The following is a 22,410-nucleotide window of genomic DNA, read 5'->3' on the forward strand; positions in this document are numbered from 1 at the left end:
AACGTCAATGGTGCGTAGCGTCGATTAACAACGATTATTCGAGATCAAACGCGTTTGAAGAATCGATCGTTCGCATTATTGATCCTGTAAAAATGACGATGTAAATATGACCCACAAACGATCCCTTTTAATGAGATTGCTTTCAGTCACGGATTAATTGGGCCAAATATATATTTATTCTAACCGCAAACCCATCGTTTTCCATATTGGTAATTAATTTATTTAATCTCAAACAAATCCCATGAAAGATTCTTTTATATCTAATTAACATCGATGTAATTAACATTCTCGACATTGGTGCGGTTTTTAATGAGATCGCACCAAAAGGATTAAAAATAGATAACTAGATATGATTAAAAGGATAGAACTAAAACGTCGCGTCGCTTCTTCGTTCTTAGACGAAATAATAATACGTACGTGTGACGATAAGAAGATGCATCCTTTCAAAAAGGGATCGATTTCTGAGAAGCAAAGCGAATGTTATTTCAACTTTCAGACGATCCTCTCGTGAATACGGACTTCCCCGTTAAGAGATACACAGCCGTGCAATACACCCAACCGGCAGCCGCTATTTCGCCATTATCTAAATCTACCAGGCACCTTTTGGTCCCAGAACCAGATCCACGATACTATTACACTCATCGAGCTCATCAAGAAACCATCACCATCGACAGAGATAACCTTAAGCACGGTACGTAACGATAAAATAAGAGTTCCTATCACTTATGTGTATGTAGGTATCATCATGTGTTGTTTTGTATAGAAAAGCAACAAAAAAGAAAAAAAAAAAAGAAAAAAAAATAATAATAAGAAACGCTGTTAAATGACAATATTTTCCCGTCATTTTTTCCAATCAATATTTTACAAATACAATATTTTAAGGCTAATTCCATTACTTTAATAAATTGGAATTTTAAACACGTGGGAATTGTAAACACGATGATTAGTTCGTTCAGAGTCGTCAAGTTGGTCGGTTAATTCGATGGGGTTAATCGTTAATCGATTTTTCAGGAATCGCTGCGGCATATCGGCCGACACCCGCTACGATTAGAGTCGTCACGGCGCTTCTCGGTGATCTCTGCACCGACGATAAGGATTGTACGATTCCGAATAGCGAATGTTCCAACGGAGGTTGCATCTGTTCCGAGGGTTACGCGGAAACCAGTGATAGACAAGAGTGTTTTGGTAAGAAATGTTTAACGAGAAAAAAATTTGGCAGATTATATTTCGTCCTTGGAAAGTAGAAAAATTTACTAAATATTACCGTATCATCGTATTATCGGGATCGAGCGTAATCAAATAATTTCGTCATTCGTACACACACACACACACACACACACACACACACACACACACACACACACCTGAGTAGGTGTTCGACTATTTTCCTCGTATTACGTTAATAGATTCAATTTACAAGATGATACATGCAATACCTACATAATGTACACGTAATCTAATATGTATCACGTATATATTCACGAGTACATCCTCGTACTCGAAAGTGCGTTTGATTCGTACGTAATTGCTTCCGAAATACCGACGGCAAGCAACAACAATCGCGTCTCAATTTTCATCGCAGCCAATTACGTGCCAGTAACACCGACGGAGGAATTTCGTGCCTGTCTCTCCTATCCTTGCCACATGACATCAACGTGCATCGACCTGCCGAGCGCAACATTCGTCTGCATCTGTCGGCCGAATTACACGGGACTGCTCTGCGACGAAGAGATAAACAAGAGAGATTACGAGGTACCTTCCTTCGACGGTAAGAGTTACGTCAGAATGAACAGACTAAAGGCCTATCATAAGTTCAGCATCGAGGTCGAATTAAAGACCTACGCCGACAACGGAATCATACTTTACAATCAGCAGAAGAGCGACGGGACCGGCGATTTCGTTTCTCTCGCTATCGTCGACGGGTAAGATTCTCTCCTCGTTCGATATAATATATTCACGGCTATTATCATCGACGTAGGCTATATTATATTATATTTACGTTGGCCACGTCGTGGCAATTTTTCAGACACGTACAATTTAGATACAATCTTGGCAATGGTCCGGTTATCCTCACTTCGCCGGAAAAAGTCACCATGAAGACCTTCCATAGGGTGGCAGCAAAAAGGTATCACAAAGACGGAGTACTGATATTCAACGATGGCGAGGATATCGTCGGGCAGAGCCAAGGGGTCCTTAAATCCTTGGATCTGAATCAGGATACCTACGTTGGGAATATGCCCAGCAATTATTCAAAGTGAGACGCAAAATTATATAGAGATTAGCAATGTTAATGGAAAAATATTGATATTTTGTTTGTAATCTTTGACAGAGTCTATGACAATATCGGCACCAATCACGGTTTCCTCGGATGCATACGGAAGTTAAAGATCAATCGTATATTCGTGGACCTGCACGTTGGACAAGATAAGGACGTTTTAGAGACATATCGCGTTAAGGAATGCGGTGATAACGCTTGCGCCAATCTTCCCTGTGAGAACGGAGCGACTTGCCAGCCGATCTACGAGGAGGATCTCTGCAATGGCCGCGAATGTCGTAGATTGCAAAAGAGGGGTAAGAATAGGATTAATAAGAAAGCTCGGAAGAACGGCTTAAACATCGTCAGGTGTAAGGGCTCGCATTGCGCCTCGATCGATCAGCCAAGATCGAAGAAGAATTCGAAAAAACGTTGCGTTGGTACTAAGTGCGATTACGACTACGATCTCGATTACGAGGGGAGTTTCGAGCGTGGAAATTATGCGAGCGTCGAAAAGTACGAGCCGCCGGATTACAAGTGCATTTGTCCACCCCAATTCACCGGCCGAAATTGCGAGGAATCATTGGATCCTTGCATCGACGAGCCCTGCCAACATGGTGCGACTTGCGACATACTGCCCCAGGGTGGATACGTATGCAAGTGCCCACCCGGTAGGACCGGCGTTCATTGCGAAATTCGTGAGTAGCCAAAAACAAATATTTCTTCTTCTCCGAACGAATATTTTCTTATCAACAGTTTCCAGTTGTAAAAGGGATAGTTATAAAAATCGCGATTCGTTTCATAGTGGACGCGGAATTAACGGAACTGTTAATACCAGAAATGTCCGGCGACGGTTTTCTCGAATTGCCATGCCTCGAAGGAGTCGCCAAAGCCTTTTCCATCGAACTATGGTTCCTCGCTCGCGTCAACGACGGTCTCTTGTTATACAACGGCCAGTTGAACAACGGAAGAGGCGATTTCATCAGTTTAAACTTGGTCCACGGTAGATTGGAGTTCAGGTTCAATCTCGGAAGTGGTATCGCCAATATCACGTCCCCGGATATCGTTACTCTGGACAGTTGGCATTGCGTTAGGATAAGCAGACTCGGAAGGGAGGGCGTTCTTCAATTGGACGACGGTACGGTGGCAAGAGGACTCTCCGGGAGTCCTCTGACGGAGTTGAACTTGGAGATGCCTTTGTACGTCGGTGGCGTCAAGTAAGTATTTATTCTATTCGCTGTCTTCTCGATATCTTACGATCGGGGTGGCGTTATCACCGATCATGCCTTTTCAGACATTGGAGAGAGGTACACCGTTTAGCTGGAGCTTGGACCGGATTAACCGGAGCCGTTCAAAGGCTAATGGTTAACGGCAAGACTTATCAAAATCTTGCCGTAAACGTGACGCAACACAATACCGAGATTTACGACGGGTTACCTTGTCCGAGCAACGAAAATCCTTGTCACAACGGTGGCGTTTGCCTTCCACTCTTGAACAGTTATCTCTGCAAGTGTGCCAGCGGCTACAACGGGTTGCATTGCGAGTTTTGTAAGTTTAAACCGTTTCTCGTCAGACAAAATACGAGAGATTTCTTAAGGATCGTTAAAAATCTTACTGGTTTCAGTTATGGGATACGACGTTTCCGGCACAGAAATTTCCGAGAGACCGGTACGATTCGACGGCGACAACTTTTTGCAATTTAAACATCGTTACGGTAGAAGGTACGTACATCGATCGAAATCCAAATCTCTTTTGCTTTTAAAAATCGATTTCGATGGAAACAGCTAAGACAGATTTAAGAGAGCGGTCGAGCGAGCGTGCGGTCGAGACAGACAGACAGACAGAGAGATGGAGAGAGAGAGAGAGAGAGAGAGCGAGAGAGAGAGAGCGAGAGAGAGAGAGAGAGAGAGAGAGAGAGAGAGAGAGCACCAAAGTCCTAACAACCATAGAAACGCGTAGTTCGCTTTAACAAACCCGTTTAAGCGAAATCACTAATATTTTGATTATGTAACACTCCAACTAGTACTAACACAACTAACACCACCCTCGGCGAATATTTTGAGGAGTCCTATTCCGATTACGACTTGGAGGAGGACGGAGAGTACGAGTACGACAGTTACGATTATACGGAGTAAGTTTCTGATTGCTGTCACAAATGTGTACGCGTATGTGTGTTAGAGAATGCTTATTCCTTCTAGACCGCCTACAAGAGAACACGCACGTTCGATCGAGAGCAACGATCCATCTCCTGTTTCTTTACGTGTGTAATATGTCTCACAGTGAGAAATTCTTTCTTCGCGCTTTTTGATCGCAGCCACCTTCGTCCTTGCTCCTTGCTTAATACATAAATATATATCTATTAATTATGTATCACAGCTTGACTCGTCAATTGTGTCGTAATCTTATATAGGTAAATACCAGATAAAGTATACGTGTCGAATGATTTTAGACGCAAGGGACAACAATCGAACAAGTTTGAGTTGCGACTGAGAACGATTCATTCGGAGGGTCTGATCGCTTGGATCGGAAGGGGAAAACTCGAACATCTTATACTTTCTTTGCGCGGAGGATACGTCGTTCTTTCTTACAAGAGTAAGACGGAACAGATAAGCGTGAAAAGTAGGGTAAGTAAATTATCGAGAACGCGAGGATGTATGTATATATATATATATATATATACATACGTATGTTCGGCCGCGATCGACATTGCCCGGATACAATCGTAATAAAAGTTTTTCCTTCGTTCGTTCTAGGAAAGAGTCGACGACGGTGTTTTCCATCACATAAGAGCGAGTAGAAGAAGGCGCGCCTCGACGATACAAATCGACGAGTTTGCACCGGTGAAGATGCCAATGGAGACCGGAACGTTACTTACGACCAACGGTAAACTATTCGTTGGTGGTAAACCGGGACATCGAGGTATCAAGGGCTGCGTCACGGACTTTATAGTCGACAAGCGTCGATTGCAATTGATCAGACGAAAGATCGACTTTTGTCACGACAACGACGTATGATGATAACGAATCGCGGAGACGATCCGACGATTCGTCCGATTCACAGTCTCTCTTCTCCTTTGTCCGTGTTCGTCGTCTGGTTCGTCCGGATTAAGCCCAGGCTTTTTTTATATAAGCCCGAGCGAACGTGTATAGACGACGAGAGGAAGAGGAACAGAGCTCAAGAGAGATTCGACGAACGGATCGAATCGTCGAACAGATCTTTCTTTCTTCCTTCCGGCTTCTCGATATTCTCGATCGGGCGAAGCCCCTGCGACTTTCTCCAATTCTATTATCGTTCGCTCCGAACGATCACGATTCCTGCCAAAGTCCTACATCGCGAGGAAGCTAGCTCTTCTTCGTACGTCTCGCGATTGCCATACTCGATCCGTTATAATATTTTTTGCTTCGAACGGTCGTCGTTGTCGTGTGTCTCTTTTTCGAACGACGCGTGCGCCCACGCGCGCACGCGCGAGACAGAGAGAAAGGGAGAAGAAAAGTGCTGCAAGCGCGCCAAAAGTGCTGCGTTTTCATCGAAAGACAATAATATATTTTTAAGCTGATACGATAATTATATGCATAGTATTATATTATATATAATATATGTATATGTATGTACGTATACTCGCGCGCGAGATTATTCGAGGAAGAATAAAAGCGCGTCACGCGCATCACGCGCATAAAACGAGCAGAAAGTAAGAATGGGCGAAATAAGCCTTCGACCGAGATACTCGTATTTAAATATTTACGATAAGCTATGCTAATGCACTTAAAGAGCAAGATAATAACATACAACACTTAACATTGCCAAGACTGAATAAATATCGGGACGAAAGAAATCTTAGAGACAGAGAGAGAGAGAGAGAGAGAGAGAGAGAGAGAGGCGCTAATTTGGTGTTACGTTTGAGTGTTTGATAGAGAGATTTAATGAATATGGATTTCCAGAAAATAGACGAATGTACTTTAATGGAGCCGTTAATTTATGCCCATAGCCCCATATATGTACGCGGAACAAATATGAAAGGAGCATAGATTCCTTATACACACGTACAAACGCTGACATACACTTACACGGTCAAGCACACGATGTAACGTAGTACACGCTGTTGTTTTTGGTAGGTGAGGCTTTTTACAAAATGCGCAGAAAGAATAGATGTATTATAAATATATATATATATATATATATATATATATACTTTATACGCACACACACACACACACACACACACACACATCTATTATATATATATATATACCGAGTACATTCCATGTTACGGTGGGATAACACACGTGGTAAGTGAATGCGCGCCTATGCATTAGCAAATGTACGACGAAAATGATGATCCCAAGAAAAACCCCGCTTGCGTGTGTTAATCCAACGATCCGAGCGAAGATATGTGTGTGCGTGAGCGTGTGCGTGCGATTGATAGATGGAGATATACCATGTCGTATGTGCGTACGCTAGTTCTGTAAATAACCAATATATACGTATTCGGATCGTTGATTTATCGATTACAAAGCAATGAACGTTTAGAGATGTACAGAATACTGGAACTAAACGAATGTAACGACTTAATAATCGTAACGTTTCACGAATTAGCATTTACATGCGCACGCGCCGTTTTAATTTATGCGTCAAGCCGATGCGATGTGTTCTTCCGTACTGGGACGAAAACGTCTTAATAACAACGCCTAAGATAATTGTTAATCGTTACTTTTTATCGATTAGAAAATACGTAAGCGCGGCTGAACGCACACATTTTCGATTGTTAGCGATCTGGCTCGTTCCCTCTCTGGAAATATACGAATTTTATCTCGCGCGTCGCACTTCGTTGACGGTGCACGAACGCCTAAGTTCAAACTCTATATCAATAAGGTTCGATACTCTATTTTCGTTGTACATGCGTTGTACATCTTTTAACGTCCTATCCATCGAATTTTTCATTTCTGCGAAAATACGTAAGCGCGTGCCCGATTTTACGGGCTTACATGAAATCTATTGTTAATCGACGTTTACTGTTTTTTACCATTTAAGAATGCGATTGATTATAATTTAAATATTAATAATTGTTATATAGAAGATCGCTCTATAAGAGATAATATCTTCGAACGAAAAGTAATAAAATATTGTCTATAATCGTTCAACGATGAAACTTTAACGGATAACGCCTAATTCCAATAAAAAGCTTGAAAAAGGTTAAAAAGCTTTGGATTTGCGAAGAACGATTCTAGATACGATAATTCTAGTACGTCGAATCGTCATTAAACGTGATCTCGACGAAGTCAACGGTTACGCGCGAAGAATAAAACGATACTAATCTGATAATTAAGGCACGCGATATCATACCCTTATTACCTGTTTATCGTTATCGCCTGAGAAGAATAAAATATTACTTCTCGTCAACGTAAGGTACGAATTATCAAGCAATTCCAAAACATATCCCTCTTTTGAGATACGCAAGTATTTACATACATATGTATACAATGTATATCTTCGTTTACATACAGTACGTACACATATCCTTTCCCATGCATTTCATCGTTGACATATCGAACTAAATGTTTCGTATGGTCCAATAACGAGTCGCTGCGAACGAACGAATAACAACGAATGGGGGCGATTGAACGTGAAAAAAAAAATTATATATATATATATATATTTTTTTTTTTCGAGAACGATCGTTGGTCGCGATTCGGAACGTGCAACCGTGTGGGAACAAATGGAAAAGACCTAATGTAACGAATAACTTTACTGCCAATCTAATTAGAGATTCCGTCTTTTTCTCGGCCATCATGGTGTTGCTCGGATGATTATATGATAAGATTTCTAAGCGAGGAGAAGAGAAGAGAAGAGAAGAGAAGAGAAGAGAAGAGAAGAGAAGAGAAGAGGATGATAAATGGACGCTCGAAAGGAAAGACCGAAGAGAGAAGAAAATTATTCGCAAGATACGCGTTCGCGCTTCGACTCCTTAAACGGATAAACGTCGCCAAGATATTTTCCTGTGTAAAATATACGCAGCTGGGCACACGAATTTACACAGGATACGAATGCACACGTCTCTTAATTAGTTTTTTTACTTTGGATACCGTCGTTAACGCGCGACCATTTTTGGCGCTACCTGTCCTAAATACTGGAGCTACACTATGTAACAAAGTACACTGTGCATTGTAAAGTGATTGTATATACAATTATAAATTATGCGATTACCTTGAAATTTTGGCTCTGGTCATTCCCCTCGCCCCCTCTCTTTCTCTCTTCCTCACTCCGTCCATCTATCTCGTTCTCGTTTCTCTTTTCACGGGGGAAAAAATACGTACCCATAGATTTAATATAAATTTATTCATTTATTTCTAATAATTTCTTTAGGCGTGTAATATCACATTAAACGAATCGAGTTTATCGCAAAATATTTACATCGAATCGCACTCACGCACATCTCACATACTGGTCATTCACATTTTGTTACGTCCTGAATAATGTTACAGATATAATAAATACAACGGCACAATAGAATAGTAAATTCTCCGATAGGGAAGGAACCGATGGAAGGCATCGATTTAAGGCACCGCGTAGAAATTCGTAAAGGGTGGTAACCGTGCATTAACTGATCGGTATATCTTTGGTGATTTCTTGAAGCCGCCTGTTGAAGTCCTCGCGTATCTCGACGATCGGTTTCACTAGGAATATTGGCACATCGTCGTCCCTTCTCTAGAAACGATACACATACGAGAGTATAAAACATGAGAAATATTTCTTATTGATTCTCTCATCTATTAATGTCATATTTTGGTCATACTTTATATTTACTTATTTACCTGGAAAAGGCATTCTCCCTCGAATTTAATCAGACCCTGTTTTCTGGCTCTTAAAAGAAGACCCACGCATTTGTCGCTTATGTGAGTGTAAATGTTGAAGAGATCGCCGAACGTGATGCCGGTGATATCTGGTTGGTCGCTACATGGCGTACCATTTTGATAAATGATATTGCACAGCTCTAAAATTTCTCGTAGAATATGCGCGTTAGCTTTGCGACCGCGTATGTCGGAAAGAGATCCCGCGGCTGGTCTGAAATGTAGACACAATCTTTGGACGAATATTTTCAAATAAAACTGACTTGAGCGCGAAATCTTATCGTATATCACTTAAATAACTCTCGCGTGCGCTAACTAGTACGTATTACGTACCTGCCGTATTCCTCTTTCGAGAATTTTGGCTTTTCGATATTCAAGCCGGACGTAAATGGATTTTTCTTCTGTGCGTCTTTGTGCTTGTTTGCGTATTGGTCGAACATGGCTACTTTGGCCCCCAAGGATTCCTAAAGCCCGATTGCAAAGAGAGAGAAAGAGAGAGAGAGAGAGAGAGAGAGAGAGAAAGAAATGAAAATTAATTCGGAGACTTTTCTTGATCGAAACTTTGGTTAACAATGAAAATACGAATATTATTAATCGATTTGTTAATCGTTAAGCGCGAAATGAATAAGAATATCGTTACAAGCGGTCGACGATAACAATGCTCAAACATGACTGAACGCAATAGAAGGGACAAAATAATAAATAGTATCTATGTCGTTGGACGATACTTAGGGGGCTTCTAAGCATAAAAACGGCTTCGATGAACGGCTTATCACGATGGTACGTAGTAACTTTCTATCTTACATATAACAGAATCATTTTTTTATCGTATTAACATAGATAACAACAATTGTTTTCTCAAGATTTCTCGAAAGATTTGAAATTTGCTTTTTCATATTTCAACGAAATCACTTATAATAGAAACGAAAAGAATAAAATGTAAATGAGAAAAAGCATTGTGTGGCAATGTCATCCGACGTAAGCGAGCCTAATCAGTATGGAATGTTGGAAAAAGTCCAATCTTCTTAGAAGAACGGTCCGCGAATTGACCGTGACCATAAAAGACGTCTCGATGGCATTTTGACAAATTTTCGAATTTATCCTGACTGCTACGTGGATTCGTACGAACGGCACGTGATTACTCGCACGAGATTTTTTGCGTTTGTATTTTTTACAATCGAAAGATGGTAAAACGTTGCAACGTTTGCGATAACAATTCTTTCTATAGACGAATTAATAGAAAAATGTATCTGTCCTCTCTCTCTCTCTCTCTCTCTCCCTCTCTCTCTCTCTCTCTCTCTCTCTCTCTCTCTCTCTCTCTCTCTCTCTCTCTGTAAAGATAAATTTCCTATGACGAACTATATTAGGGTGAGATCTAGGGTTAACGTATTAGATTATACATCAAATATTATAAGTCAGATCGATATCCATTCACATTCCGTGTATATGAATTGAATTAACGTGAGAAAGTAAACAAGAGCGATACTCACGAACATTACCGAAGACATGATTAAAGCCGTAGGTAATCGTACGAAGAAACGATATATTAATACTGATTTGTAATAATAACGGAATAATTGATTATCAAGTTGTCTAGGAGAGAAGGTTCTTTCGCGATATTCGTACGTTTGGAAACACTTTGCCGCTAACGTTTCGCGTATTTCTTAGATACTTGATGATTGTACATGAGTACGTAAGCCGGCCGGCGTTTCTCTTATGAATGTGCCGTCGCGACGTCGTGCGTCTTTTTATAAGAAGGAGGCGACGTCAAAAATCTCCCACCGAAGGTAGACCGCGGACGCGCGACGAGTCGAAATATTTTCTGCTTATTCGAGCCAATTCCGTATGAATCCTCGCTTTTTGATTGGCTGCCAGCCGATTCTCTATCTCCGGAAGCGAATGTTTTCTCTATTCAGAGGAACAGAACGTGAATTCGATGGATTTCATTCATCTTCTCTCCGTCTCGAATTATTTTTGTTTTTTGCTCGCCCCTCGAGGACGAACTAAATGTTTGTTTTGACGACCGAGGAGTCCGAATTTTGCTCAGAGAATACGAACCATTTCTTTCTTCATCGCCTCTCACCTCGCTTCATCGCCGTCGAGATAATTATACTTTTTTCCCCGAGCGATACGACTTTGATCACGCATTTGGTCTTTCGGTCGGCTTTTTTTCCTTCGATTTCTATCAAGTTGTCCGTAGACGAGGAAAAAATATCACGTAAATACGAATGAATGAGACCGCCATTTCAGGATGATAATTTGGTTATAATGAAAATTCACACCTATATACATATGTACATATGTGCATAGGAAATTAATAATGTCTCACGTATAAAATAAGGCAGTTGGTTTTTTTTTTTCTTAAATTATCGAGGAGCCCATCTCGGTCGTCCGCGTCGACGGTCGCTTATATGATTTCTCTCTCTCTCTCTCTCTCTCTCTCTCTCTCTCTCTCTCTCTCTCTGTATCTATCACACTGCGACACAAAACTGCGGGAGTTTAGATCGTTACTTCGTAGGGTAATAAATTAATCCCGGCTAAAACTTAATCCAAGATATCAAAATGGCACTACGAATCTACCTCGGGTTTCTAACGTAAGTACGAATAATTGTGATATATCTAGCTACTTTAATGTTACTTGGCAGCGCTGATGCTAGCTCGAAGAAATTTCTTCAAAGAGCACGCTTTTGTCACGTGAAGCTCTCTAAGATCGCAAATTATTCATAGAGATGTGAAACGAAAAGAAAGAATCAGCATTCTATGACTTTTCTTTGAAAATTTTCTGTTACGATCTAAATCGATGAGTCACGGTGCAGGGGCGCGAGTAAAATTACTTTACCAAATATCGAGCGCGCTCGAGATAGATTTACATAGATCGCCACTTGTACCGGCACAACCGATATCGATGCGATTATTGATACGATTTTGTATCAATTACACCTATCTACCTGTATGTATAACGCTATTGACGACCTTCAGAGATGATAATCCTTTAAATTGGTCAAATTGTAATATAAACGTGTCGGTTGTCTAACTACTCGAGATTCGAGTAGTTAATATAAAGCTTTACGAAATTAATTATAATTTGTGTTGGAAATTAAATCAATGTCCGTTAATTATAAGAATGTTGAGAGTCGTGCGTAGAAAGTGCGGATCGTGCCCGTTATAAAAAGACATTCAAAAGGAGTCGGTTTGTGATTTATAAATTGCCTTTGAATTCTCTCAAAGCGCAAACGCCCGGCCGGAAACACGAAATTAGATATCTGTTTTACGTCGCGTCCCGGCATCAATGAACGGCTACGTCAGAGACCGTGACGGTGCGATGATGCTTTCTCACTATAATAGTAAATGCAAATTCTTGGGATGTGTACGAGTGTGAGTCGTCGTTATAAACTTGTAAGTATGTACGATCGGAGTATCTAAATTTATCCGCTGTTTATGCTTCATTATAAATGAAGATTTTTCGATAAACCAATCTCCACCGATTCGCTTAAATTTCTTAACATATATATTTCATCGACGTTTCTCAATTGATTGGCATTTTGCAAATAGAAGAAGGCGCAGGCTCGTTGATATTTTTAATATCGACGATTAGTAAATTATAAGAAAATAATGTAAGATGGAAGAGAGGGTGTATATCATACGTCGGCCGTCTCCGTTTTAAGACGACGACGATTCGAGTTCAGAGTCCTTCGAGAGGTAAATGGCCCTTGTACGTTCTTTCGTTCGCCTTGTCAGCGCGTGCACGAAAAAAGCTCTCATCCCAAAGAATGCAATAAAACGAAATCCCTGTGAAACGAGTCGAAGCTAACCTAACGCAACGCACGAGATCAGAGGTCGACCACGTGCTAACTATAAATAATTCCCGAGTGCTACTTCGTTCAAAACACTGTGCGGTACGATGGTGGATCGTGGTCGTGCCCTCTCTCCACCTCGCGCCATGGCTCCTTTAGCGGCCTCCTAGGCTAAGTCTACCCTACCTCCATGAAGCAGCAGGTGTTTGCATAGAGCATGTAATATTTATTAAGATAAATCTCAGCGATCGTCGTTAAACACAAATGAATACTTGTTAAAACGGAGAAAAGGTTGAATCGAATAAAGTCGATATTACGTTGGCGAGAAAAGGAAACTTTTCTTTAGCTCCGTTGGCACGTAAAACGGAATGTCGGAGTAATTAATTAAAGGGAATTTGCGTCGATGGAATGACGTTATTGTACCGAACTTCGCTCATAAAATTAAAGAACCGTCCCCAAATTGAACGACGCAGTTATCGCTATATATCGAGAAATAGTTACAAGGGACACGAGAAGATAAATAACCATTCTTTATTTTATTTTTCAATAACAATCTAGAGAGATATGCAGGTACTCGAATTGCACCAATTAAAGATAATATGAAATATATTAATATTTTGAGTGCGCCGAGAACGTGACCATTGGAAAAGTGAGAAGTGAACATTCCGCGGCTCGTCGCGACGTTTCAAGTGAGGTAGTATAAATAAATAAAGATAAACGACTATCTTCGGTTGGGGACAAGGGCGATACGTGGCGCCTCGTCAAAGTCACGATTAAAAAAAAGTTGTCGACTTTTGGTCGAAGTGAACGACTCGACACAGTTGCTTCTGTTTCTAAGGACAATCGTCGCGAGATACTTAACGTCCCTACGACCTTATATAAAGACGTATAATAAAGCTATTCGATCTAATAATTCTTTCTCGCTAATATCAAAGAATTATCTTTCGTCGGTGAAATAAGATTCGAACTATCATTTCCCATTTCCTGGTATAGAAGCTACGTCGTAGATAGCTAACCGTGCACAGATATGGAAATTCTCTCTCTCTCTCTCTCTGTCTCTCTCCCCCTCTGTGTGTGTGTGCGCGCACGATCGGACGTTTCAATGGTCGCACGAAATTCGGCATAATTCATTCATGGGCCCTCATAAATTTCGTGCTCGGACGAGTCATTGCGCGGAAAGCGTAGATGCGAGGATAAATTTGTGACGCGTCGGCGAACGATTTACGCGAGAGGACTGGCTTTTCCGTAAATCGACTAAAATATCCGGCTCGGCTAGCTGGAGCCTTGGAAAAATGAAAAGTGAAAGATGAAAGATGAAAAATGAAATACGTGCGCGCGTACAACGGGCTCATCGATATTCTTTTCTTTTTCGTTTCGAGAGCGAACAGGCGCGTGGGTCGATTTCGTTGTCGCAACGAACGAAATCGCGTTCGTAACTCGCGATATTTTTTCCTCGAAAATGTCCATCTATGAAGAGTCGAGTTTCCTTTCTTAAAATAATATCGACGATACGTCAAAGAGGGCCGTCACAGAAATTTCGGAAGATTCATCGTAACTCGCAGGCGGACACGGAAATCGCTACTACGAATTATTTTCGTTCGCCGCGTATTATTTCTGGCCGCGTGCGTCATGCTTTCGGATTCCAAGTTTACTACCACTAATCGTTGATCTTTCGAGCAACAAATCCTTCGGTATTTCTTTCGCTTCGTCGATATTCGTTCGGTTTTAGGAGACAAACGAACGATCGAAATGCCAACCGAGTTTTGACGATATCGTCCATTTTCAGATCGAAGAAATTATCTTGAGTATCGCCATATAAAATATATCCCATCGGACGACGAATGGAGTACGCGCGGATGCAATTTTATAGATTTATCAAGTTTAGTAAAAACGAATCACGTTGCCGATCGTTCATCACGTCTACGCGACGGGCACGTTTATCGATCCTGTAACCCTGCCACGTCGAATCCCCGTCCTATCCAATCTCTCCGCTATCGAGAGCAAAATATCATAGAAAAGTGACGTTTCATTTGGCGGTAGACCTTATAAAATTCAATTCCATGAATAGTAGCATCGCAACAAAATGACTTCTCGAGAGTGAAAGAATGTCGATATCAAGGGATCCTTTTGAGAAGCGAACGGAGTGAAACGGGAAATTAATGGTCAAAGTTTAACTCGTTCTAAGATCAGTCGATATTTTCTTGTTACGTCTTAATAGGTACATAGGCGCTTAAGTATATGAATACTCATTAAGTATACATAGGTATATAGAACGAGCCCTATAATATAATGACCTGTCGCGGGATGTATGAGACCGCTGTTATGTATATTCATTCAATAATTGCTCGTCCGTTCGATGATTAATGAGGCATTTCACAAAGCCTCGGTTTAGACAAAACATAGCGTAGCGTAAGCGCGTTCTAGGCATGACCATTATGGGTCGATATACCGTATAGCGGGAACGTTAGGCGAGAGGAGTCCCTTTTCTTTTTTATTTTACCAACGACGACTAACCAAAGTATCAGAGAATTCTAAATTTATCTATGCTGTATCTATATCCGAAACTTGATTCGATTTAAACAATATCAGCGCGCTCAATTCAACCTGATTCAATCGAATCATTCGAATTGTGTGTGCTCAAGTAATTTAACGAAGCTCAATCGGATAATCGGTAAAATCAGATATCAAAAGAATAAGGGATGGAATTATCGGAAGAATTCTCTTTAGTTAGCTATCCTCGAGATTTATCAAACGAAATACGAAATTTCCATGAGAACGTCAATACGGAACGTTCGATTTTAATTAAACGCGATTTTAATTGGCATACACTTTATTTACGTTAAGCTATTTAGAATTTACAGGAGTTACGGATTTCTCTTTGCGTAGCGTGTCACCTTGTATACGTACGTACATGCATGCGCGTATATACATCGAAGGAGAGAGAGAGAGAGAGAGAGAGAGAGAGAGAGAGAGAGAGAGAGAGAGAGAAGGAGATTATCTACTGACCTCGGATGAATCGGAATCGTGATCCATTCTCGCGTTCCTAGCGAATATCGCAACCGAATGGAATTGAATGCTTCAATGAGTTTTCCTGTAAATTGATCCGTAAATGAATGCACTCGTTCGATCGGACAGCCAAATTTGAGACTCACTAGAAAATGATTTCGATAATGAGCTACTTAAAACACCGAGCGAAGCAACGAGTGATGACTTTGCAATGACAGTGTGCTTCTATTTTCGATTGGCTGCATCGAGCACGTGGTTAGTAAACTATAGTAATTCATTGACTTGGAAAAGCTAAATATATATTTTAGATAATAATATTTAGAAGAAATGTTTGCATTCGGTATCAGTTTTTTTTTTCCTTCACAACTATTAATACATCGAATTTGTCTATATTTTTATTTTACATAAGTACAGTATGTACACGTTTTAGAATATCTTCTAAGAAGACGCAAGTGATTTTTGGCAAATTTGCTACTCGAAAAAATTTCATAACTATTGTGGTAAATATACGCATCCTTTTGTATCGTCGTTGTATCAGACACAAAGAGGAAGATCGAGCTTTTTTCATTCAAAGATACGGAAAAGAATCGCAGAAGAAATCGAAAAAAAAGAAAGAAGAAGCGAGTTAAGCGCAGAAAGCACTCGATGTGAAAGCCCTCTTGCGGTATTGAAGAAAAGCTACATGGTCAGCTCGATATTGCGAGATGGAAAGAGAAAAGAAGGTAGAAGAGAGGACAGAGAGAGAGAGAGAGAGAGAGAGAAAGAGAATAAAATAGACACGGTCGCTGGGCTTCCGTCGTCGGAAGCGCAAGCTCGAGGAAAGCTGACGCTTGCGCGAGTTTCGCTATGTTTTGCGAGCCGCGTGAATAGAGGTCGTTGGTGTCGTGCCGTCTCCGTTCACCCCCGATATTTCTTCTCTCTCTCTCTCTCTCTCTCTCTCTCTCTCTCTCTCTCTCGCTCTCTCTCGCTCTCTTTCTCTCTCTCTCGCTCTCTCCTTCGTTCGCTGTGCTTTCACCCGCGACATATCACGGAACGGACGACGGAAAGTACGTGCAAAGTACATTCGTCAAATACTTCAACCCTTTGTTCTTTGTATTCTTCTTCTTTATTTCCATTCATTCTGCTACAGCTGGTGAGTAATGAACGAATATTCTTTATTTATCCGTTTGAAAAACTGACGGCCACAAAAGTCTCTCTTACTCTATGAATCGACTCGCTCTAAAAACCCTTATTAATAATCCGGTTGCGCTTTTGAAATTCATTAAAGAGGCAAAATATCGCGAAATGAGTTACGAATATTTTTTTATCGGATCGATAGAAAAGCTATCTAAGGATAATGAGTGCAAGAGAGAGAGAGAGAGAGAGAGAGAGAGAGAGAGGAAGAAAAAGACATGGCCGGTTTTCCGGCTGTTCGTAAAAAAGAGATGGTACGATATATTGATTCGAGGCGCCGCGCGTCGCGACCTACGAATCCGCCCTTAAGTCTCTCTGTCTCTCTCTTTTTAATATCAGCGAACAGCGCAAACTCTCTGAAACGCTAGTAAAGTTTTCACCGCGAACGGCGCAAAGTAAAAGCGTTTTTTGATCCACTTGGAGATTCTGCTTCTTGACCTTTTCCTCATTGTATTTCTAACGAGAAAGACTAGGATCGGCCATTACGCCGGGACGTCATTTGCCAAACGACGTGCGACGTCCCTTTATGCGCCGTGGCTTTAACAAAAGGTAACGCTTTATTATCAATTGCGATAGGTTAAGGACAATCGATCATTCTTATCCCTTATTTTACTGTACATTCTTTTAACCCTTTTATTTCCGCCTTCCGTTTCATTGTTTCAATGCTTCTTAAAATTTTCTTGCGCGAAATGACGTAAATAAAAGAGATTAATAGATTATAATTAAGATAGATAAATGAATAATTAGAAAAAAACAGTACCAATTACGATAGCGATCTTTCGATTCGGATCCAGGCCGTGACGGTAAAACGCCGAAAGAGAGAGACTTACGAAGAAGATTATTCAGTAAGGTTTCTCTCTGTCGCAGTGACAACCTAGGGAAACGTCGTTTCTTCGACATGTTACTGTTAGAGACAAATACATAGGTGCATAGAAAGAGGGAGCGAGAGAGAGGATAGGAATCAAGAAATGGCTGCTTTCGTCGGGCTGTAGTCTATAATTAGAAGAGGCCAGTGTACGCGATATACATATACGCGAATTGTACTTGCACGTCGTATAAGGTTGGCACCGTTCGATCCTCATGTTTTCCATTTCTCGATCTTTCCGAGATTTCCCTTAAAGAGATATAGAGAGGAAGGTGGACGGTCGGACGATGACGAAATTTATATATTTTTCGTGCGTTTAGTTTCGAAGAATATTCGATTCGTTAATTCCTATGTCCTCCAATTTTCCTCTACCCTCTTGAAACGAATCAATACCCATCCACCTTCCTTTGCGATGCGTGAATGGATGCCCCAACCCCTCTGCCTTCTACTCTTCTCTCCTAACAACACGGGAATTTGGACACTCGCTTCATTCTCCTCGTATCTCGCGCAATGTGTTATAAATACATAGATAAGGTGTAAATATTTATCGTAAACGAAAAGTCCGATGACCGATCGTTATCGCCATTGGACGTTAATGACAATTTAATCGTAATTTAACGTGACAAGTGAGAATCATCGACGCGCGGTCAACGTTACATATTTTTCTCTTTTCTTTTTTTCTTTTTCTTTTTTATTCTTTTTCATCTCTTTCGACGAAAAATACATTTAACGACATCAAGTGAATCTATAAAAATGAGAAATGTTATATCGTGGCAAGGGGCGCTCTTAAGGTATAATAATTAAACGATAGATCGTCGAAGCAATGACGTGAGAAATAATTTCGAAGAAATAAAACATGCACACTTTGAAGGTTTAAGTGTTACACGTTTGAAAGGACGTTTCGTAGTTTCAACAAGTAGTACACGATGATATACAGTCAGGCATTCCTCTTCCGCTAGCGTACGTTGCCTCGATGAAATAGTTGCTATCGTCAACAAAGTGATAATATCGAACAACGTAGAAGCAGACATTTTTTAAACGTACTCAATCTCTCTTAGCCTCGATACTCGACTCGAACGAGCATTTTCCGTAAACACCGATCAGAGGGAGAGGGAACGCTTATAAACACGAGGGGAAACGATACGGGGCGGTACGGGGCGTTTGTGCCGTTGCTTACAAAGTAACTGACATGTACTGCGCATGCAACGAACTTTAACCCTTTATAGACCGACGCGACTCGTAAATAGGAACGACGTACGCTCCTTAATAACGCGTTTACCTACGGTCGTATCCTTGCGAGATGCGATGATTCGCTCGTTGTAACGCGAATTGTAACTCTTTTCAGATCGCTAAAGGTACGACGAGATGGGGAAAGAAAAAATACACATTAACATCGTGGTGATCGGTCACGTAGATTCGGGAAAGTCAACGACAACGGGTCATCTGATTTATAAATGCGGTGGCATCGACAAGCGTACGATCGAAAAATTCGAGAAAGAGGCCCAAGAGATGGGTAAGGGCTCGTTCAAGTACGCCTGGGTTTTGGACAAGCTGAAAGCCGAACGCGAGCGTGGTATCACCATCGACATCGCCCTTTGGAAATTCGAGACTGCCAAGTATTCCGTGACGATCATCGATGCCCCTGGTCACCGGGATTTCATCAAGAATATGATCACCGGCACGAGTCAGGCCGACTGCGCGGTCCTTATCGTAGCCGCCGGTATCGGCGAGTTTGAGGCTGGAATATCGAAGAACGGTCAGACGCGCGAACACGCCTTGCTAGCGTTCACTCTCGGCGTCAAGCAGCTGATCGTCGGCGTCAACAAAATGGACATGACCGATCCACCGTACTCGGAGAGTCGCTTCGAAGAAATCAAAAAGGAGGTGTCGTCTTACATCAAGAAGATAGGATACAACACGGCATCGGTCGCTTTCGTTCCAATTTCTGGTTGGCACGGCGACAACATGCTCGAGCCATCACCGAAAACGATCTGGTACAAGGGTTGGAAGGTCGAACGTAAGGACGGCAATGCCGACGGCAAGACTCTGATCGAAGCGCTCGACGCCATATTGCCGCCATCCAGACCAACCGACAAGGCACTTCGTTTGCCTCTTCAGGACGTTTATAAGATCGGTGGTATCGGGACCGTGCCCGTTGGTCGCGTCGAAACCGGTATCCTTAAACCAGGTGCGTTCAAACTTTTATTCGTTCAATTACTCCTCGACCGATTTATATTATATTTATTAATCTACGTTTGCTGATGATCGTTTTATTAACAGAGGGAAAAGAAAAAAAGAAAAAAAGAAAAAAAGAAAAAAGAAAAAAGAAAAAAGAAAAAAGAAAAAAGAAAAAAGAAAAAAACGAATCGTCGTCGCAAATAATACGGCATATTTTTTATCAGGTATGCTGGTGACCTTCGCTCCAGCTGCGCTAACCACCGAAGTGAAATCCGTCGAGATGCATCACGAGGCCTTGACGGAGGCCCTACCAGGCGACAACGTTGGCTTCAACGTGAAGAACATCTCGGTGAAGGAATTGAGACGCGGCTACGTTGCCGGCGATTCGAAAAATCAACCGCCTCGCGGCGCGGCCGACTTCACCGCTCAGGTCATCGTCCTCAATCATCCGGGACAGATCAGCAACGGTTATACGCCCGTCCTCGACTGTCACACCGCTCACATCGCCTGCAAGTTCGCTGAGATAAAAGAGAAATGCGACCGTCGTACCGGTAAAACCACCGAAGAGAATCCAAGAAGTATAAAGAGCGGGGACGCTGCCATCGTGATGTTGCAGCCGACCAAGCCGATGTGCGTCGAGGCTTTCCAAGAGTTCCCGCCTCTTGGCCGTTTCGCCGTCCGCGATATGCGTCAGACCGTTGCCGTGGGCGTAATCAAGGTACGACATATATTATATGCCGTTTAGATTTTATTTCATTACGTCGCCGTCTTTGGACGTTCAAATAATTCATAATATTATATATTGTCGTATTATAATAATATCAACTATCGAGAGTCCTTTTCTATTTCGAAGTTATTTCGTTTTCTTCTTTCTTCTCTTTCCAGAGTGTTACCTTCAAAGACACTCAGGGCAAGGTCACAAAGGCCGCGGAGAAAGCCCAGAAGAAAAAGTAACCATCAAGCTTACTCGGAATCTCCAAGTTCGCTGGTCTGTCCATCGATACCACCGCCAGGGTCTACTATTCCAGCAAGACGCAGTTCGCCACGACTGCTCCGTTTGATCCTCACTCGATTAATACCAAAAGGGAAAAGATGTTGTGCTTACCCCCGTTACATTATCCAGTAGTATTGAATCCGCGCATTTATCCAAACCTGCACATACAATTCACCCATGCCCCTCGCACGCCCCACATATGCTAGGGTTAATTGCGTTTTTACTTCATTATTACATCGACGATATGTGTCCATTTACAGGTAATTACTCGGTTTCCTTGGACTCTGTGTAGTTAGGTTTTTAAATTAATATATTCAAAGAGATACTCACGGGATGCGTCGTTATCGGTCATATTGCGGCCAACGATTCGGCGCTACGTACGAGGCAGCGTGGCTCAGCGAACGACGACGACGACGACGACGACGACGACGACGACGACGACGACGACGGCGACGGCGACGGCGACGGTGACGATAAAAAGAAGGAACGTGCGACTTGGAAGAGAAGATAATTCAAACCTTTCTTGTACCAAGTCTTTTTTCACTCCATCGAACAAACGCATTTGCAAAGAAACAAGAAAGGATGGTATTATCGCGATATTGCAGTCTGATTTTTGGTTACCGTTAAAAGAAATTTGTAACCTCGCTTAGAGAGCCCACGCTGCCTCGCATCCCCGTATTTTTAATCGATTCATTTCGAAGAATTCGTTAAGGCTGATTTGTTAGAAGACTTGGTTGCCTCGCTGCAATTAATTTTACTACTTATATAAGGATATCTATATAGTTGGTAGGATATTAGGACCGTGCTCCTTCATTTATTATCTCTCTCTCTCTCTCTTTCTCTATACTTGTCTATACTTGTCTCTCGTAATCTGCACGGTTTGGCTCGACTTGACTCGAAACGAGATCGACAACTCGACAATTCTCGACAAGCGCGCGAGTCTCCTTGCGTATTCATCACCGTTGATATCGGTGAATCCCCATATTTCTTCACCGCTCCATCCTCTTCGTCATTTCCTATCTAATTCCATATCCTCATAGACGCGTTCTATGATTGTTTTGCCCTTTAGCCAGTATTATGTTGGTGTAATAAAAAAAAAATTTAATTGCATCTGTCAAATCGTCTTTTTTCTTACCACCGACGATTTTTCTTTGCGTGGATTATGATAATATTACAACAGTATTCTACATTAGTATATATATGTATATATGTATGTATATATATATGTATATATATATATATATATATATATATATATATATATATATGTATATGTATATATATAACCCGCAGATCAGAAT

The 22,410-nt window shown here is 41.5% G+C and overlaps 3 protein-coding genes across 14 annotated transcripts in view; 2 read left to right on the forward strand and 1 right to left on the reverse strand.

Annotated features, from left to right (window-relative positions):
- LOC118450580 (agrin) overlaps positions 1-8,409 on the forward strand; it is a 239,896-nt gene extending 231,487 nt beyond the window's left edge. For 5 of the 6 annotated variants that reach the window (XM_085656940.1, XM_085656941.1, XM_035886418.2 and 2 more), the window contains 11 exons: positions 497-691; positions 1,012-1,185; positions 1,583-1,922; positions 2,027-2,254; positions 2,330-2,952; positions 3,060-3,471; positions 3,549-3,802; positions 3,879-3,975; positions 4,278-4,385; positions 4,704-4,878; positions 5,008-8,409. In XM_085656940.1, coding sequence (XP_085513066.1) covers positions 497-691; positions 1,012-1,185; positions 1,583-1,922; positions 2,027-2,254; positions 2,330-2,952; positions 3,060-3,471; positions 3,549-3,802; positions 3,879-3,975; positions 4,278-4,385; positions 4,704-4,878; positions 5,008-5,268 — 2,867 coding nt within the window. In that variant the 3' untranslated portion in view covers positions 5,269-8,409. The remainder of the gene's footprint in view (positions 1-496; positions 692-1,011; positions 1,186-1,582; positions 1,923-2,026; positions 2,255-2,329; positions 2,953-3,059; positions 3,472-3,548; positions 3,803-3,878; positions 3,976-4,277; positions 4,386-4,703; positions 4,879-5,007) is intronic. The other variant, XM_085656938.1, reaches the window with a different exon arrangement.
- A 159-nt stretch (positions 8,410-8,568) lies between these two features.
- LOC118450583 (actin-binding Rho-activating protein) lies at positions 8,569-15,941 on the reverse strand. 4 transcript variants are annotated; one of them, XM_085656877.1, is made up of 4 exons: positions 15,900-15,941; positions 9,433-9,563; positions 9,064-9,313; positions 8,569-8,956 (listed from the first exon to the last, which is right to left on the reverse strand). In XM_085656877.1, exons 1-4 carry the CDS (start codon positions 15,924-15,926, stop codon positions 8,849-8,851), a joined length of 516 nt encoding a protein of 171 aa, XP_085513003.1. In that variant the 5' UTR covers positions 15,927-15,941; the 3' UTR covers positions 8,569-8,848. The 4 variants fall into 4 exon arrangements, with proteins under 4 accessions (XP_085513003.1, XP_085513004.1, XP_035742324.1 ...); XM_085656878.1 differs by lacking the exon at positions 15,900-15,941 and adding an exon at positions 10,599-10,839; XM_035886431.2 differs by lacking the exon at positions 15,900-15,941 and adding an exon at positions 10,590-10,838.
- Ef-1a-f1 (translation elongation factor eEF-1 alpha chain) lies at positions 11,676-22,219 on the forward strand. Of its 4 annotated transcripts, none has more exons than XM_085656876.1 (4): positions 11,676-11,693; positions 19,283-20,125; positions 20,340-20,833; positions 21,001-22,219. In XM_085656876.1, the coding sequence occupies exons 2-4, from the start codon at positions 19,303-19,305 to the stop codon at positions 21,067-21,069; spliced, it is 1,386 nt and encodes a 461-aa protein (XP_085513002.1). In that variant the 5' UTR covers positions 11,676-11,693; positions 19,283-19,302; the 3' UTR covers positions 21,070-22,219. The 4 variants fall into 4 exon arrangements, with proteins under 4 accessions (XP_085513002.1, XP_035742312.1, XP_085513001.1 ...); XM_035886419.2 differs by lacking the exon at positions 11,676-11,693 and adding an exon at positions 16,788-17,031; XM_085656875.1 differs by lacking the exon at positions 11,676-11,693 and adding an exon at positions 17,334-17,621.
- The last annotated feature ends 191 nt before the right edge of the window (positions 22,220-22,410 follow it).

The sequence above is a fragment of the Vespa mandarinia genome, chromosome 5, assembly GCF_050613455.1.
Source record: "Vespa mandarinia isolate Hongniang chromosome 5, ASM5061345v1, whole genome shotgun sequence".
Lineage (NCBI taxonomy): Eukaryota > Metazoa > Arthropoda > Insecta > Hymenoptera > Vespidae > Vespa > Vespa mandarinia.